This window comes from Haliotis rufescens, unplaced genomic scaffold (genome assembly GCF_023055435.1).
Source record: "Haliotis rufescens isolate VD_foot unplaced genomic scaffold, xgHalRufe1.0.p SCAF_2, whole genome shotgun sequence".
Lineage (NCBI taxonomy): Eukaryota > Metazoa > Mollusca > Gastropoda > Lepetellida > Haliotidae > Haliotis > Haliotis rufescens.
In genome coordinates, this window is record NW_025963890.1 from 20,200,131 (window position 1) to 20,218,861 (window position 18,731).

Consider the following 18,731-nt stretch of genomic DNA (forward strand, 5'->3'; position numbering starts at 1 on the left):
TGAGTTAGCCAGTCATTGTGGACCTTACTAGTGTGTTCGACATTAATGAAATGTGAACTGTGTTGTGTGTCTGTTGTAATGACTCCGGCAGCCATACTTATTTCACCTTATTTCACCGTGATTTTAGTGAACTCTAGTTTGCTACAATTAAACCCTCAATTAGTGCTCAAATTTGGTGGGTGGTGTGATATTTATGACGAGGTGTATAGCTTGGTCATAACAAAATGGACAAGTGTGTTCGAAGTGTTAACATCAACTATGGAATAAATTGGGACACAATAATAAAAAACTTACAAGTAATGATGCTATTATTATTATTATTATTATTATTATTATTATTATAGTGAAATCATATTGCCCCCCCCCCCAAAAAAAAGATTGACAGAAAACATAACGTGATTCTTGTCAACAGATCATCTACATCTGAATTGAATCTCTTCATGCTGGGGTGTTTAAATATTTACACATATGTATTCTGTTACACAACAGATCACTGTATACTGCAATGTAAGCAGTTTAGACATGACCCTCCTCCCAGCACTAAGCAAGATCCATTGCAGATGCACCTAGTGACATTCCGAAAGCTTCGAAATGGACAAGAGCTTAACCTGGTAAAGGTCAACCATGTCCCAGAGGAGTTGCAAAAGGTTAACAAGGTATGAGAGATGAAGAAAAGGAAAAAGTTCGCAAGTGACTCAAAAGGTTGGCAAGAAATTATGTGCATGGTTTATAAGGCCATAATAAATTAATTATTAAAATTTTACTAGGCACTTTCATATGTGCGTGCGTGCGTGCGTGCGTGCGTGCGTGCGTGCGTGCGTGCGTGTGTGCGTGCGTGCGTGTCTGCAAGTCTATAATTGTCGGCAAGTCTACATAACTATTCTTTCTGAAAATGAAGAGAGTCTAGGCTCCTTTTTATTATATTTATTAAGATAATTAAACAATTGCGGGCTAAACAGTACAAGCTGATGTTGGATAATGACATGTTTGTGTTTACTTTTTACCATCTAAAAAAGGCAAGATGTTAAAATAAAAATATCTTTGGTGAAAATTAGATACAATGTACTGTAGGTCAAAATATGCAAAGACTGGGAATATATTTCCAATAAGTTTCAATTATGTTCAATTGAATGGTAAGGATGATCATTCTTGCATGTTCCTATGTATTGAAGTCAATAAACGGAGGATATCATACCTAAGTATCATTGGTAGGATGCCAATGTCATTGTGTTGTCAGAAGTATGTAAACCATTAACACATTCAAGTTGTATGAATTCTATAATTAAATGTAAAATTCTGGATAGTCTCTGGTAACACAATAACAGAATGAATGCATGGCTTGACCAGTCTAGTGTTACCAGGAACATAGTCAATAACTTGCTTAGACACCAATACAATAAGTAGCTTCATATAAGCCAATTAGATTTCCATCTGGTAAAATTCAGTTGTCAGTTTGCCATGTGTAAGAGTGGCACACCATACCCAAGTCAATACCTTGTCTATCAGGGGCTATCGGAACCTAACTGCAAAGGATGTATATATTACATACTTAACAGTTTGCATGTAGTAAGTACAATACTTGCAAAGCATTTGTACTCGGCTTCAACAGATATTTTCCAAATCTTTTCATGTGTTTAATCAAGGTGCATACGTGATTTGGTGCACTTTGCGAAGTAAGACCCGTTTTATCACTATGTAGATTTTGATTATCAATCAGATCGTCTTGACTGGGCGCCGCCATTTTGTTTGAAGCAAATGCAAGTGATATGAGAGGTGGTATCTGATTGGTCCATAGGGGGGACATAGAAGGGACATATCTCATAATAGCCACTGGTGGCGCTACGATCGGCCCCAGAAATTCAGATGATCCAAGATCAGGACCTTCAACAGCCACCACTAAGAAAAATATTGATAAAATAAATGATATGATTATGGATGATCAACAAGTCACCATAAATCACATAGCCAACTATGAAGGCATCTCACAAGAGAGAGTTAAAAACTTTCTTAGGAATGAACTGGGCATGACAAAGGTTTCAGCACTCTGGGTTCTTAGGCTTTTGAGGGGCACAGGTGGCCCAGTTGTCTAATGTGCCGCAATTCGCTGTGCAGAGTTGCATCCCTTGGGCATGCCAGAAACCTATGATTGTGGGTTCGAATCCCGATTCGCCCCGATAATATTTCTAGATTTGTCAGCACCATACCTGTGCTTGTGGGTTTCACCGAAGTGGTAAACGTCTGGGACCTGCATCACTTTCCTCACACATTAAGCTAACATGCCGCAATAAAACCGGAATACTGTTAAAAGCAGCGTTAAACCCTCCTCACTCACTCACTCACTCACACTAAGGCTTATGACGCCTGATCAGAAAGAAACCTTCCAGATTCATTATGTCTTGCAAGAATTTAGGTTGTTTGGAAGTAGACTCAGATGATTTGTGGAGCGATTTGTAATCATGGATGAGTCTTGGGTTCACCACAATCAGACTAAACAACAGTCAAAGCAGTGGAAACATCTAATGTCTTCTCTACAGAAGATGGCAAGGTGATGGCTTCAGTTTTCTGGGATTCCAAGGAATCCTACTGGTGGACTACCCCCTGAAAGGTCAGACCATTAATGACCAATATTACTCTAATTTGCTTAGGCAACTGCTTGAGAAATATCAAGGCTGAACAACGTGGAAAATCACTAAAAGTATGTTGTTGCACTAGGACAGAGCACCTGTGACCTAGTCTGTTGTTGCCATGGCTGCAGCGCATGACTTTGGCTTTGAACTTCGTATTCACCAGATTTAGCACTGTTTGATTTCCACCTCTTCCCCAACTTGAAGATGGCAAGCATTATGCATATGATGATGACTTCTTGTCTGCTGTGGAGGTCTTTTTACACCACCAAGAGGAAGCCTTCTACATCAGTGTGATCCGGGTACTCCAACATCATTGGAAAGAGGTGTGTGGACCTTAGAGGGGTTTAATCAGACTAGGAACTCTTCCCCCCCAACCACCACCACCATACATAGGGGAAGTTTTTCCGAGTTGACCATGTGTGTTTGTTTATTTGTTTGTTGTTTAAGGCTGCAGTCAGCATTATTCAAGCTAAATGAAGGCAGGCTAGAACAGACAAACCAGTGATTAATATTATGAGATATGGTCCATACTGTGAGGGTACACAAGCAATCAATCAAGTCACTTAGTCCGATCACCTGATCTATTTGGTCACCTCTTACAGCCAACATAAATTGCTGGCGACCTATTCTGAACCAGAATATGCATCTGCACTGTGCAGCCCTAAAGGAATCCCTGAGCTTCACACATTACAATTAGACGGATCATGCTTTGGTTTGTTGGTAGCATGTTTTACACAACTCATTCAAATCCTATGTTTTTTAACTGCAAACTGCTAAAATGGGTTCCCTAGAGGCGAGATGAGGTGAAATAAGGTTGAACTTCTTGTTCAAGATTGTAGCGTGCATGTGGGCGTAATGCTGATTTTATGGTGCTAGCACACTGAGATACCACGCCAGAATTTAACATTAATACCACACTCAGACACAGTATACTGACTCTGAGCCTACCAGTCCTTGTTTCAGCCTCTTAATGCTGAGCACCAGGTAGGGTAACAACAAATTCCATCTTTTAACATCTTTTGGTATGAACAGATAATCGAACTCATGACCTTCTGCTCTTCAGGCAGATGCTCTACCACTAGACCACAGAGATGGTCATATAAAGGAAAGAGCTGAGCGGCCACGAGACCCTAGAAGTTCAAATAACAGCCCCAAATGGAAATTAACATATAAAAGTGTCATCTTCAAACTCTTAATTGATTTTTGTGAAAATGTCTAAGTATTTATATATTTCCATGCTTAATGTGAAACTTAATGTGAAATTATCAAATAATTCAACCTTGAATCTTTTTGCAATTATGTCTTTTGTCAAAATGGTTTAGAGGAAGTGTTTCACCTGTTGATAATGAAAATATCATTTTATTTATATACATTACAAGAAAGTATAAATTGATGTCAGACATTTGAGACTCAAAATTAGCAGACAGCTGAAGCCGGTTCAATTTCATCTCTCATATTGAATTATAACAAATTAGAAAACCTGCACGTCTGGCACAAGGAGAGACAGACATGTTCATCAAGAGCATGAAAGTAGGACTTCTCAGTGCATAGGAAACGTTTTATCAATTTTATTTCCTGTGTTAATCCATAAACCAGTCAGTAAGGATGGATCAGTTGCTAGAAGCTTCGTCTCACAAGCTTTCTTCATTTATCAAGAAGTACCTCTCGATTGCAATCTTGCAGCGGCCATCTTTAAATGTGTGTCTGACACCATGTGAGATTGGTTTCTTCATGTAGGTCAATATCGGCCAATCATTAGGGTCTCATCATGTTTCACTGTTGATTAGTTGTACTGGAGGTAGTATTGTGGGCTTGTTGTTAATATCGTTAGGAAAGTAGGATTTTGCTGTCAGTGGTATGGATGTGTGAGTAGGTGTGAAATAAGATAAGAAAGGCAGTATTACTGATCAAATAAATTTGAAATATTTAATTTCAAAGTTTGTAAATTTAGCAAAATATCATTTGGAAAATGATAGTAAACCTGTTTGTTATTAATATGTAGTCAATGATATTTACCTTCTGGAATGTATTCCTAAAGCATATAATCAGTTATCATGTTATGTTTTTAAAGAAAAGAAATATTTTTTATGTTCAGCAAGAATTATGCAATTATTTATCCTTTATAAACTGCAGGAACCAGAATGAGTTATGATTTATTCTTATTTGTAACAAATGACATTAATTTTTCTGATTGTAGACTTATGATATTTTTGAAATGATACAATAATTTCTTAATCATTCAAATTTTCAATAATCTTTGATCATTTTCAACTCAAGTTATTTTTCATTATCAGAGGCTGGACGAGACTATTTTTGGATAGTTTGTTCTTACATTCATATGTGCAATTCCAAATTAAAAAGGTTTTTTTATTCAGAGAATTGAAAGGCCACTTACCCCAAATTAGTATTTATCTTTCAATATACCCTGTCCACTTAACATTCCAAATTACTTGAATAACAACAAACAGTTTCATGGAAAGCATGATGAGAAAACCACTGAATCATTTACTGAGAGCCAATAATGAAATTGTATAAAATTCCATCATATAGGGACATTTGGGATTTGAATATGTGAGCATAGCAATGAAATAGGTCTCGGGAACTGTCGCACAATAGCCACCTGTCTAGGGAATATGCAGGCAGTGTTCCTATCAATGTTATTCCGCTGGTTTGTATTCCATCAGATTCCATGGGATTGCATATGTTTGATTGCATTCTCAGTGCTGGTCCAATTATCTAGGATGCAATACTGCATCATGAATTATTGCTTCTATGGTGACTTGTCACATGATGCAAAATGTACATTAATGATTTTCTTCCAAAATTTCAAGGAAAAACATTGAACAGGTTTCAGTGAGTGAGTATGTAAGTTTGGTTTAATGCCACTTTGAACATAAGTTCAGTTATGTCACAACATCGTAACTTGATTTGAAAGGATATTCCAAATGTGATGCAGATGTTTGATGTTAAACACTTTGGTTATTCCACAAGGTATGGTGCTGAACCTAGTAACATAACTTGACCAAACCAAAATTTAAATGCATGACCATAGGTTCCTGGCATGTTTAAGGGACACGACTCTGTACAGCAAGCTGCAGCACCTTAGAAGACTGGAGCGCCATGCCCCCACTTATACTATGACACTCATTTGATATATTTTGAGATTATTCAAGATGAGTTTAACTTTGATACCTCTCCTGAATTCAAGTAAATTACTACAAATTGACATCAATAGCAGCAATATAAACAGGCAAATGGTTTCCAGTAAATTGGGCAATTTGGGATCAATTTTCCCAACTTTTATGGAAATATTTTCCACCTGTTTTGATGATGATTGATGCAGCTGTCATCTTTATGTTACACGTTCTACTGAGTAGGCACATTTCACAAGGAGAGGATTTCTTCAGTGACAACTAACAATCTTGACACAAGAATCACCCAGGTCTCAATTAAATATTTCGATGGATGGATTGTTATTAAAGATCTATTCCACTTCATATTTATTAAATTAGCTTCAGAATACTTCTTTATCATTACAAGAAAGCTCTGTTATTTTCATAATGTAAACTTAAATTTTCATTTTTAAAAACAGGTAGGAAAGAGCTTATTACAGTGCAGCACTTTGAAAGTTTAAGTGTCAGTGACTGAGTTGGGTTGGTATTCCAGTTATATCAGCACATATCAGCTTAATGTGGGAGGAAAGCCTGAAGTGATGCAGGCCTCAGACCTCCACCACTTAGGTGAAACCCACGAGCATGGGTATGGTGCTGACAAACCTAGAAACATAATGGGAACCTTAATTCAAGCCCACAGTCAGAAAGTTAAGGCATATAAGATCAATGGGCAGTCGTAACAAATTTATTTTGAGTCATTCACACTTGTCTGTGAACACAAATTTTATGATTTTTACTAATCTTGTATTTATGATTACCCTAATTTCCTACAGACAAAGTATCAGTTTCAGACAATGTGTCGGTACATCTTGTTCCGCACTTGGGCTCCAGACAGCAGAAATGGTAACAGAAACTATGATAATTTATATACTAAACTTAGATAGTCAAAGTACACTGAATTACAATCTAAATAAATTATATAATGATCCTAGTTGAAATGGTGGGAACTCCAGAGAAAGTTCTTTTCATATGTTCATTCAATGTAATTTGTATGATAAACTTAGAAGTGGTTTTTTTAACAACTTGTACACCATAGTAGGTAGTAATGATGTTCTCATTGGTATTAAGGTGATTTTATACGGCAATACAGATCTCATTATCAAGACAAATATTGGCATATTTAAAGCAGTGCAGATTTGCATAAATATTAGGTTTTTTATTGTTATTTTCCCCTTTCCTATTGCCTGTTGTTCTGTGATTTTAAACTTTTTGTTCTTTTGTTGTAAATACTTTCAGAGAAGGTCAATATTTTTGCATACCAACACTCAAACAAATATATCCAATGCAGCCAATGTCTAGATTACTGCAGTTCCAGGGTCTGTACAAATCTGGTGAATTCCCAGGGGAGAAATTAGTCTCTGGCTCCTGTATATTATATTTTTTATGATAATTTTAACAACTGTATTTTTCTGTAAAATATTTTCATTTCAGAGACTAGATGTTAGTCTAAGAGGATCTACTAAGTTGTGATATATTGTGCCCAATCCATTTCATCACTGAATAAAATATGTTTAACAGCAGCACAGTGTTTTGTAACATCTGAATATATTTGAAACAATGTTTTTAATATAAATTAAAACCAACAAAACAAGGGTCATCCACAAAATAATACTTAAACATTATCACTTTCTTTAGAATCCAACCTAAATGCCATTTTACATGAATTTGATTTGAGGTTGATAAACTGCTCCTCTTAACTCAAAAACTTTGTACTGCTTATGCAATCGGAAGAGGAACCATTTTTTGTTACGTCTATCAGAACTTTGATCGTAAGTGTTACACTTTCATTTAGTTTGGGGTTGGATGACATAACCTGAATAATTCATTGTTTTCTTCAGTGAGATATGTTCAGTCATTGCAGTTTTCACAACAGGAGTATGATTATTGCAATATGTTGGCAGAATATCAATTATTGTTTGAGAACGTGAAGGAGGAGAGTTCAAATATTTCCCATCACACCCATCTCTACTCATACTTATTCTCAGTGAATTATGCAAATTAACATCATGAAGTCCTTTGGGATATATGTTTTCACATCCCCAATTGACACCCCAACAAAGAAGGTACAGAACAAAGGAAATGCAAAAGATATATTTGAGAATCAAGAATCATGTTTGTGCTTTTACTTATGTCATCAAAGAAAATCAGTCAAAGACGTGCTTTTATGTTCAAATATTAAAAAGGCTTCCTGACAACCTCTGAAATGAACCTTTTGCAAACTTTTGGCATTACCTAGTATACGGTATTTAAGTGTCCCCAAACAATGCAAGTGCTTAAATCGTATACCTATTCCCATGAACACATCTTACAACAGTTTTAAAATTGTACCTCATTTCTAAAATTATGCAGGTCTGTTGCGTGCGTGCATGTGTGTGTGCATACTTGTACTTGTACTTGTGTGTGCATGCAAGCGCCAGGCAGAATATCAACAAGTACCATGTTTAAACACATTTTGGTATGACACGGCTTGGGTTCGAACCCCTGACCTTCTGCTCTCTGGGCAGATGCTCTATCCACTAGACCATGGATGCAGTCCAAAATTACCAAGGCAATCTCTTAGTACAAATAAGGTGCATTATTGACTTTTTACTCAAGTCAAAATAATGACATCACCATCAAGCAAGATAGTTTTTATATTCTTTGAATCATTATATACTGGCTCATGAGGTGCATATATGAACAAGCTTCGATGATTGTGTGCTGTACTCTTTCAAGAACTCGAGAGACTTAGTGTTGGCTGACGTGAAGTAAGTGGGGCCTATTGTGATGTTTCTAACACCATCTCGCGACTGTTTAACATCGCTCTCCCACCAAGACTTCGCCTGCAGTCAGTGCTGTATGTTTTATTGATGAAGCGGCATGTTTAATGGCAAATCCTTTGTTCCACCGATATGGAACATATCGTTTGCTGTCAGCTATCATTGTGGTAGTATTGATGGGGTAGATACTAACAAATAGGGTTTTAGAATTGTCCTGTAACAAGGAGAAAATCAATTTTTGAAATGTTAGATGTCTGTAAAAGTCAATGTTTTTAAAATGTATTTTTGTGTCTTGGTTGCCATCTATTGGCACTGTGCAGATTTGATGTAAGCTGTAGTTGTGCATATCATGCACTCCATATTGATTGAATCAATTTTAACATGAAATATACAAAATAAAAAAAACAATGGGATATTTTGATAATGGAGATTTCTTGTTATTTAAAAAAGAATTATATCAATAATTGTAGATGACATATAATGAGAAACAGTCTTGTTTCTTGAGATTAAAAAAAATAAAAACCTTAAACATGAATAAGATTCTATGTAATAACATAAAGACATGGAAATTTACTTGATTGTATTTAAGTTTGATTTAAGATCCTTGCATATCATTCTTAGTTATTGTGAACAGTTTGTTAACTGTAATAAAGTGATCATGGTATTCTGTTATGCATGCTGAGGAAGGTATTTTCAGATATATGGGGTATAATATTAAACCAAACTGTACCAGCAAAAGTCGGTTGAACTGTGCATGGTTTTGAGAAAGTGAACATTGACTTTCAATTTTCAAATTATAAAAATAATCGATGAAATATTATCTGTTTTAGATATGGTATTATGTATGCAGATATTGATGAAAGTAATGACATCAAATCACGCTGGAAGGTTGGAACAAATTGGATAGTTATTGTGCCAGATGACATTGGGAGTGACCCCCATAGTGCATTTGGTCAAGGTTACATAAAGCCATCATTTCCTGCAAATGTAGGCCAAATTGTTGCACATCCTGTGCATTCCTTCAAATAATTTTGGTTTGATAATAATCACATATTGTCATGAAATATTTATTGAATTATTGACGGGCCTGAGAGCAGACGTGTAATTTTACATTAGAGCATCGTGTCAAGGGATGCCATGCAGGGTTACAGGCAGAAGGGTCAACAGAATTCAGAATCGCCAATATCCCTGCTCAGTACCTACACCAGTGGGCTTGCACGTGCTATGATAGTAAATCCCCACTACTAGTTCAATTGATCTGATTTGGGCTAGCTCCTGGAGCTAAAGCCACATAGGCTAAGCCTTACCTCAACATCAACATTCATTCCGGTGCTCTTGGAATTTGATCGAATAGCTCTCCCCGAAGCAGCCATCTTTGTCCTGTGCTCCAGCGTCTACCCACGAGTCCTTGCCCAAATTCTCTTGTTTTCGTCCAGTGTAATAATCTTTGGTGGAGTCAGATTGTGGCATGCATGTCGTCTGCCATCCTGACAGCGACCTTGGTGGAGAGATACACTGGTGTATCGTGTATTGATCCCAAGGATTCCATTCCCCAATATTATTGGTATTGTGTGGTGAATAATTACTATCAGGGAATCCCCGAATCACCACTTTTTCTGGAACCCAGTTTGGGCAACAGACGACACAGTTGAGCTATATCTTGAGAGAGTGTAGACACCCTAGGAAATGAATGGTCGCTAATTCTATGTCCTTTTCTTTGTTGGGAGATCTGAGCTCACTAGCTTGGACATGTCGTTGATCTGACGATGGTTGAGATAATGAGTGGTCAATACCATACATAATGCATTGGTTATTGTGTCAGCTACCAAACGACGACCAGTGATGTTGACAGGTCTACTATTTAGTTAGACAACAATCTTCTGCAATGCAATAAGACATGTTTACATGACATCGTGATGATTATCACAATGAGTTTCTTTCATTTAGTTTGAGATCATTAAGCATGGAATGTTTGACAAAAACTGTGCGTTGACAAAAAGTATGAATATACTGGTAGTAGTTGTAAGATAGCCTTTCTTGTTGCATTGATGTACATATGAGGTTGGCTGTGTGGTTGCTAAAGCAACACATAATGTATTTCATGATTTATAGATTATTTACTTAGTTTGGTAGGTGTGAAAATAACTTTAATTTCTAAATCTGAACAGTTTTATTTATTTCACAAGGACAATTTGGTTGGTATAGTAGTGACATTAAGTTTGTTTAAGCCCGTAATGGTATCATATTTAGAAAAACAGGTATTCAAGTCAGAAAAAGGAGTCGCTCTCCTAATGAGGTATTAGCAAAGGTCTGAGACCACACTATGCACTTAATCAGTTAATATCTGAAAATAACAGATCCTTTGTTTCATTATGTAGTTGCCTCTTGATTTTTGAAAATCAATAAAAAAAATGGCATATTGCCACATTACACTAAAAACATGTCATAGGTTTTCGTAAAGTTTTTTTAATATTTGTATGTAATTCAGTCCTTAAAAAGGAAATAAAAAAACGATAACTGAACACCTACCCAACCCCAGAATTGCTGGTGGTCATTATGTTATTTTTTGTCATGTAAATTTGGACTGTCAACACTGAGGCAATGACAAACGTTGATTGGTACTCAAACATGATTTGAATGCAAAGGAAGCATATTCGTCATACATGCTATGTTATAACTGAAATACTGAATAAAGCAGTGTTAAACAAACTCACTCACTCACTGACTACAGACAGCAATCATATAGCTTGAATATTGTTGAGTGCGGTGTTAATCAACATTCACTCACTCACTCACTCACTCACTCACTCACTCACTCACTCACTCACTCACTCACTCACTCACTGTTGCAGTGATGTCTTTGGTCACTCCTGCACTACTCCCATTCCCTTGGCTGTGAACTTTATATGATGTGTTGTTATATGTTAATTAATTCCCTGTTCCATGCACAATGCAGTATGATTAACAACTTGATTTTCAGTTGAGGATTCTTGGAAGCATACTGACCTAGACTGACTTACATTTTGTCGTTGAAACAGACTCAGATACAAACGTTGCTCAGTAATTGCAAAACCGTACCTGCGGACACCCTTAAGAAGACTTCTACTGTTGAAATATCAAAAATAGAATGGAAATTATTCAATATTTTGTGCTGAAGGGACGCAGTTATCTGATAACTTATTCGGACTATTGCAGTTAGTGGATGTTATAAGAGACGGTAAGCTGGCGAGGGGAGTCATGATCAATAAAATGCAGAGCCTTGAAGAGAAGCTGTTAAACTGAGGCAGAAGGCTAGCAAGGGGAGTCATGATCAGTGCAACACTGAGCCTTAAAGAGAATCTGTTATACCGAGGCAGGAGGCTAGCAAGGGGAGTCATGATAATTGCAACACTGAGGCTTTAAGAGAATCTGTTTTACTAAGGTAAGAGGCTAGCAAGGGCAGTCATGATAATTGCAACACTGAGCCTTTAAGAGAATCTGTTATACCGAGGCAGGAGGCTAGCAAGGGGAGTCATGATAATTGCAACACTGAGGCTTTAAGAGAAGCTGTTTTACTAAGGTAAGAGGCTAGCAAGGGGAGTCATCATCAGTGCAATGCTGAGCCTTTAAGAGAAGCTGTTTTACTAAGGTAGGAGGCTAGCAAGGGCAGTCATGATAATTGCAACACTGAGGCTTTAAAAGAAGCTGTTTTACTAAGGTAAGAATCTGTTATACTGAGGCAGGAGGCTAGCAAAGGGAGTCATGATCAGGGCAACACTGAGCCTTTAAGAGAATATGTTATACTGAGGCAGGAGGCTAGCAAGGGGAGTCATGATCAGGGCAACACTGAGCCTTTAAGAGAATCTGTTATACTGAGGCAGGAGGCCAACAAGGGGAGTCATGATCAGTGCAACACTGAGCTTTTAATAAATGTTGTTATAAAGAGACAGTAGGCCAGCTAGGAGAGTCATACTGAGCCTTCAGAAAATGTTGTTATAAAGGCAAATAGCAGCAATTGACATGTTGCAGTGATCAGCTCTGCATCCCTTTAAATGCTGTTTTATGATGAGGAAGGATGACGGCTGGGGGACCAATGCAGTGATCAGTGCCACAACCCTTTAAGAGAGGCTCTCATAATTAGCAGAATTATAACCAAATGAGTACTGCTATAATCACCAAGTTCTAAGAGGTTATATTATAACGAGGCAGTAAGATCACAGAAGAAGTATCGCTACTATCACAAAGTCTCTAAGAGCGTTTGTTATAACGAGGTAGCATGATCAAAGTAATTTTGCTTCCATTACCAAATCTTTAAGAGGTGTTGTTATAACGAGGTTGCATGGTAGGTATAAGAGTATCGCTATGATTGCTCAAGCCTTATAGGAGTTGTTATAATGAGGCTGTGTGGTAGATACAGAAGTAATTACAAAGGCAGACTGCAATGTCCCAGTGCCGATATTGATCTGAAACGTGTTGTAAGCTTCAGCAGGTTGTTGAAAACAGAAGGCCCAGATCTCTGGTCGCTGTCACTGTGTCGAGTCCATCACCCATTATTCTTGTGGAAATTGCAACGGCTATAATCAAAATTTAACGTTTCATATGATGTACCTGATTGCCTCTGAAGCTTGGGTAATGACAATTGGTTGTGACACTTTTGATGAGCAGTATTGATCGGTTTTATCGAACCAAGATATAACACAGTTAGATATTGTATAAGAAGTTAGACGTTATGACTGTCATGTTTACCAAGAAGCATAAAAAGCACACTTCTGCTTGCATTTTCTGATTTACTAGCAGGCTATGGAGATAAACAGCTCCATGGTTTCATCAGCCAATCATGATATATGGCTGCCGGGGAGAATATATTGCAGCTTCACCATTCTAGGAGAACGTTTTAGAAGATTCCTTTTTTCTGTATTTATTGCACACATATATAAAATATTATCATTTTGTGTTTATGAATTTGGTTTCAAGTTAAATAGAAAGGAGCATTATATGTCATGACGACTATTCATGTGCTGCAGTTCATGGTGAATGAGTTTGGTTTAATGCCACTTGGCAGTATTTCAGTAATATCACGGAGTGTCGGCTTCATATAAGGAGGACAGTGATGCAGGTCTTATATTACCACTTTGGTGAAACCCACATGCATAGATGTGGTGCTGACAAACCAAGAAGCATAATTAAGGTGCACAGGGATACAAACCCACTATCATTTGTTCTTGGAATACCTAAGGGACTTAACTCTGCAGAAAAAATTGTAGGGCTTTAGATGACTGGACCACCCGTGCCCCCACTGCAGTTAAAAAATGATGAAAGAGTTGTTCTACAAAGTGGTAAACAATTAATGATATAATATAACTGTTTGTCATGTTATGGCATGTGGTCCTGTCTATAATGGACAGGTCACAGATCATGGGTATAGTTAAGGAACATTGATCACGGAGAGTTGGTAGATTGGTGACTGTGTTCAGATGCTTGAGTCCTAAGAGATTTTAGGGCTTCGGTCCTGCCCCACAAGGAACCAGTCTCATTAAAATCAGGTTTTGGTTCTTGCTATTGTTAAAGAAGGATCTGAGGACATCCTATTACAGATCACATCAGAACGAATTTCGCAAACTTTGACCGACCAATGAAATGACTAACAAGAAGCCAATCAGAAAGCAGCTTTCCTGAGATTTACAGCACTAGTTTCAAACTGGCGACTTCCATTCCTGACTACTCTTTGAAAAATATCGATTGAAAATTTGAAAACTGATCAAACAAAAATTCTGGAATGTCTCATAGATGGAGATTGTTAAAGATAGTCTCTTCAGTTTTAACTATGAAGCGAGAGATAGATGATGATTTTGTCAGAATCAGTCATTCTGCCTGTAACTGTCCAGACTACTCCATGTTTTTGAGGTTCCTGATCTTGTAAGTGACACTCTGTTTGGTTGGATGAAAGGTTGTTCGGATGTGGCTGGAATGGGATGTCGATCCTCGGATCTTTGTTTTGCGGTAGTGAGAAGTAAGATCTGATTTTAATGAGATTACACAGAAGCACTTTGTTAGAATATGCCGCTATTCACCAAGCACTGAATGGGTAGCCAGTAGGATGAGGTGGTAATGTGACTGTTGGCCTTCTAGTGCCTTACAGGCAGCTTAGGTTGTACAATTCCCAGGGAGTTGAGAATGAAAATTGAGTGCACACTGGTCCATTGACCAAGACAATAATGGTTTCGTGCTTTGAGCATACCCTGGTATGGAGTTTAACACTATAAGAGCCGTAGTATTTTTAGTGAGTGATTATGGTTTTACGCCACTTTTAGCAATATTCCAGCAATATCATGGAAGGGTCTTAAGCTTGATGAGCGAATGACTACAAGGCTATCCCACTGCCCCTATTATTATTTTTGTTAGTAGTAGTAGTAATAGTAGTAGTAGTATAGTAGTAGCAGCAGCAGTGGTAGTAACAGCAGCAGTGATAGTAGCAGCAGCTGTAGTTCCGTAGTAATAGTAGCAGCAGCAGTAGTAGTAGTAGTAGCAGCAGCAGCAGCAGCAGTAGTAGTAGTAGTAGCAGCAGCAGCAGCAGTAGTAGTAGTAGCAGCAGCAGCAGCAATGGTAATAGTAGTTGTATTTGCAGCAGCTGTGGTAGCAGCAGCTGTATTTCCATAGTAATAGTAGCAGTAGCAGTAGCAGCACTAGTAGCCGTAGTAGCAGCAGCAGTAATAATAGTAGAAGCAGAGTGGTGGTTGTAGTTGTAGTAGCAGCAGTATGTGTGTTGGTTTCCTGTGTTTGTCAAATACAACACAAACATTCAGTAAAATCCTAAGCTCCTGGAGACCCCAATGACATCCCGACTGCCTGTCACAACCATAATTTATATGGCCCTTGGAAAAGCAAGACCTCTAAATACAGGTTGACTGGCAACATGGTATTGACATTTAGGTACCATATTTTTTATCAAGATATTTTACAGTGTTGTTTTTTTAGATTGGGAGTGATTTGTGTGAAATATAAATTGGTAGGATGTTGTGAGGGTTCTGAAAAGTTCAGCGACATCAGTTGGCTGTGTATGATTGAGTGGACATTGAAGAAGGTGGTAGTGGGAAATTCAGCTTGGCATAGTTTGAGCTGAGGAATCATCACCACACTGTGTAAGCATCCAACCTCTTGTCAATAAGCCTCCCTTATGGACTGTGGGGAGAGTGGAGTGCAAACTTGGAGTACATGTTTGCTCAAAACCTGATCATAAATGTGGATTATTTAATGACATCAGCAAGTGGTAGTTTTAATAAAAGATTGAAACTCATGGTCTGGTTGATGCAGATCCTAGACGTTTCAGTGAAAACCACTAGCACAGGTATGGTGCTGAGAAACTAAGAAACATAATCAAGGTAAATAAAGGATTTGAATGCGACTCGATCTACCCAGAGAATTGCATTGCATTTGACAATTGGACCACCCGCAGACACAGATCTCAGGGAAACTGAGATGGACTTTCTAAATAAAGAAATTGTTAAATCATAAGATAACGTTGGTAGCAGTCATGGTGTTGGTTCAATGACCAATAACTTGATTATAATAACCCTAGCACTGAGGTGACTGGGCGCCTGTCTACCTGAACAAGCAGTGGCTGATTTGTTTTGTAGTCGATTGGTCTAAACTGTTGTCGATTACCCTGACATTTGTATTGGACACCTTGGTGTTTCTATTGGACACCCTGGCCTTTCTATTGGACACTGGCCTTTCTATTGGACACCCTGGCGTTTCTACTGGACACCCTGGCCTTTCTGTTGGACACCCTGGTGTTTCTTTTGGACACCCTGGCCTTTCTATTGGACACCCTGGCCTTTCTACTGGACACCCTGGCCTTTCTGTTGGACACCCTGGTGTTTCTATTGGACACCCTGGCCTTTCTATTGGACACTCTGGCCTTTCTATTGGACACCCTGGCTTTTCTACTGGACACCCTGGCCTTTCTGTTGGACACCCTGGTGTTTATATTGGACACCCTGGCCTTTCTATTGGACACCCTGGCCTTTTCTTTAGGACACCCTGGCCTTTCTGTTGGACACACTGGTGTTTCTATTGGACATTCTGGCCTTTCTATAAGACACCCTGGCCTTTCTGTTGGACACCCTGGTGTTACTATTGACACCCTGGCCTTTCTTTTGGAGACCTGTGAACTTGGGAGGTCGGTCAGAGACCACTCTGCATTCTCTGTTGGAGACCACCACTGGTATTTCTAAGCATGGCAAACACTGATTGTGTAAGAACCCCATATGTGCCCCCTGGCAAACTATGTTACGACTTTAATCCTTCCTGAGAAAATAGAGGAGCAAAATGATCATCAACTACTTTTATTATTAGGTGAAAACCAAAGACGGTATAAGCTCCAAGGCATGAACAGACACAAATATTTACTGAGGCAGAATGTTTAGATTTAATTTGTTTGGCATTCAGTAGAAGCACATGTAAGAAAGGTTCCAAGGTCGCTTTATTTTTATTTAAGCTTTGATGCTTTCAGCAAAAGGATCCAGTGCGGAATAAAACTTTAAATTTCATTTTTCCTGAAGCTAATTTTGTCCTGCAACAAATCCCGTGTATTGATGCTTGTTTGTGATGTTATAAAGCATAGAGGTATTTAGATACACAAGGCCCAACTTTAAATGTCATCTGTCCACGAGCCAGGAAAGTGTGGGAGTGGTTAGTTACGGTCTCAGGCATCAAAACTCTGTGGGGGTGAGCCAATCAGGATTGTGGAGATTGAGCTCAAGGGCTCTTCGATAATGAGGAAATTAAAGGTGGCAGCAACCCTTCTTGTTGCATTGAAGAGATGATGTACGAGGGCTGGTCAAAAAGTTCTAAGCCTAACAAACTAAACCAACAATTGTGAAAGTGTTTTTAAATTTATTTTTCAACATAATCTCCCTGCTTTTAAATACACTTCTCATATTGTTAATGAAGCTTTTTCAATTCAGGCCTGGAAGAATATTTTCTGAAGCCACCCTGAAAAACCTATTCAAGGCAGCTTGTGGTAACAGCGCTTTCCACAAAGGTGTTATTTCAGTTTAGGAAACAGGTGGAAATCACTTTGTGCCATGTGTGGCAAGTATGGGGTGAGGAAGCCCTTTGAATCCACAGTATGATATTTTGTAGTTTCCTTAATTCATAACCTTTTGTATAATATTTATTGGTAAACCAACACAGAAAAAAGTCTGGTTGGATTTTGAAGGATATTTTTTATCCTTTGATTGTCATTCACACCCACATTTGACTCAACCCACGCGATCTTAATCAGTCAGTCCAACCCACACTTTCAATACACAAGTTGTAATTCCACAAGTTCAAGGTCAAAATCCAAACTTGTACAGGTAGATGAAAATTGTGTAAACCTCAAATAGTAGGACTGCACGGTATACCCACAATATGCTTTTCAAACAATATATGTTGCAATATTTTTATCTGTATTTCAGCATATTGGGTAAAAAATATATAACAATTTTTGTTATTATTTGCATCATGTAACCTAAAATCTACGCCAAAATTCATTTACAAATGATGTTTCAATTCTTAATTCCTTGACAAAACGGTGGAAATGGGGAAAACAATGTTTTCTTTCACATTGTTATTTCCCCAATATCCATGTTTCTTTCCTTCAGTATAATGTAAAATATCATGAAATAAATATAGAGAGTATTTTGTAGTCTAGGTGATAATTATCCTGTTTTTCAAACTTTGGATAAATCATTAATCAGATGTTATATTAATAGGATTCTATGTTTAAGATATTTGAAAACATGTGGAGATCCTGGGTAAGAATAAAGGTCCCCAGAAACCTGTTCTTGTTGTAAGAGGCAAGGGTATTGATAGTGAGTGAGTGAGTATGGTTTTACGCCACTTTTAGCAATATTCCAGAAATGGGCTTCACACATTGTACCCATGTTGGGAACCGAACCCGGGTCTTCGGCATGACGAGCGAACGCTTTAACCACTGGGCTACCCGACCGCCCCTATATGGATAGGGTGGTGTGACTCAGTGACTCGGTTGATGCATGTCATTGTATCCCAATTGTGTGGATCAATGCTCATAATATCAATCACTGAATTGTCTGGTTCTTCTCAGAGACAGACAGCCGTCGTACATCTGGAATATCACTGAGTGCAGTGTTAAACAAACAAACAAAACAATAAAGATATTTGCTTTA

At 38.0% G+C, this 18,731-nt stretch overlaps 1 protein-coding gene and 1 long non-coding RNA gene across 2 annotated transcripts in view; one reads left to right on the forward strand and one right to left on the reverse strand.

The window, feature by feature from the left end:
• The window catches only part of LOC124138835 (GTP-binding protein Di-Ras2-like), an 89,376-nt gene extending 79,142 nt beyond the window's left edge, over positions 1-10,234 (reverse strand). The window contains exon 1 of the mRNA XM_046505716.2: positions 9,867-10,234. Coding sequence (XP_046361672.1) covers positions 9,867-9,932 — 66 coding nt within the window. The 5' untranslated portion in view covers positions 9,933-10,234. The remainder of the gene's footprint in view (positions 1-9,866) is intronic.
• The window catches only part of LOC124138836, a 128,237-nt gene that overhangs the window by 87,373 nt on the left and 22,133 nt on the right, over positions 1-18,731 (forward strand). The gene's annotated exons all lie outside the window — the stretch shown is intronic.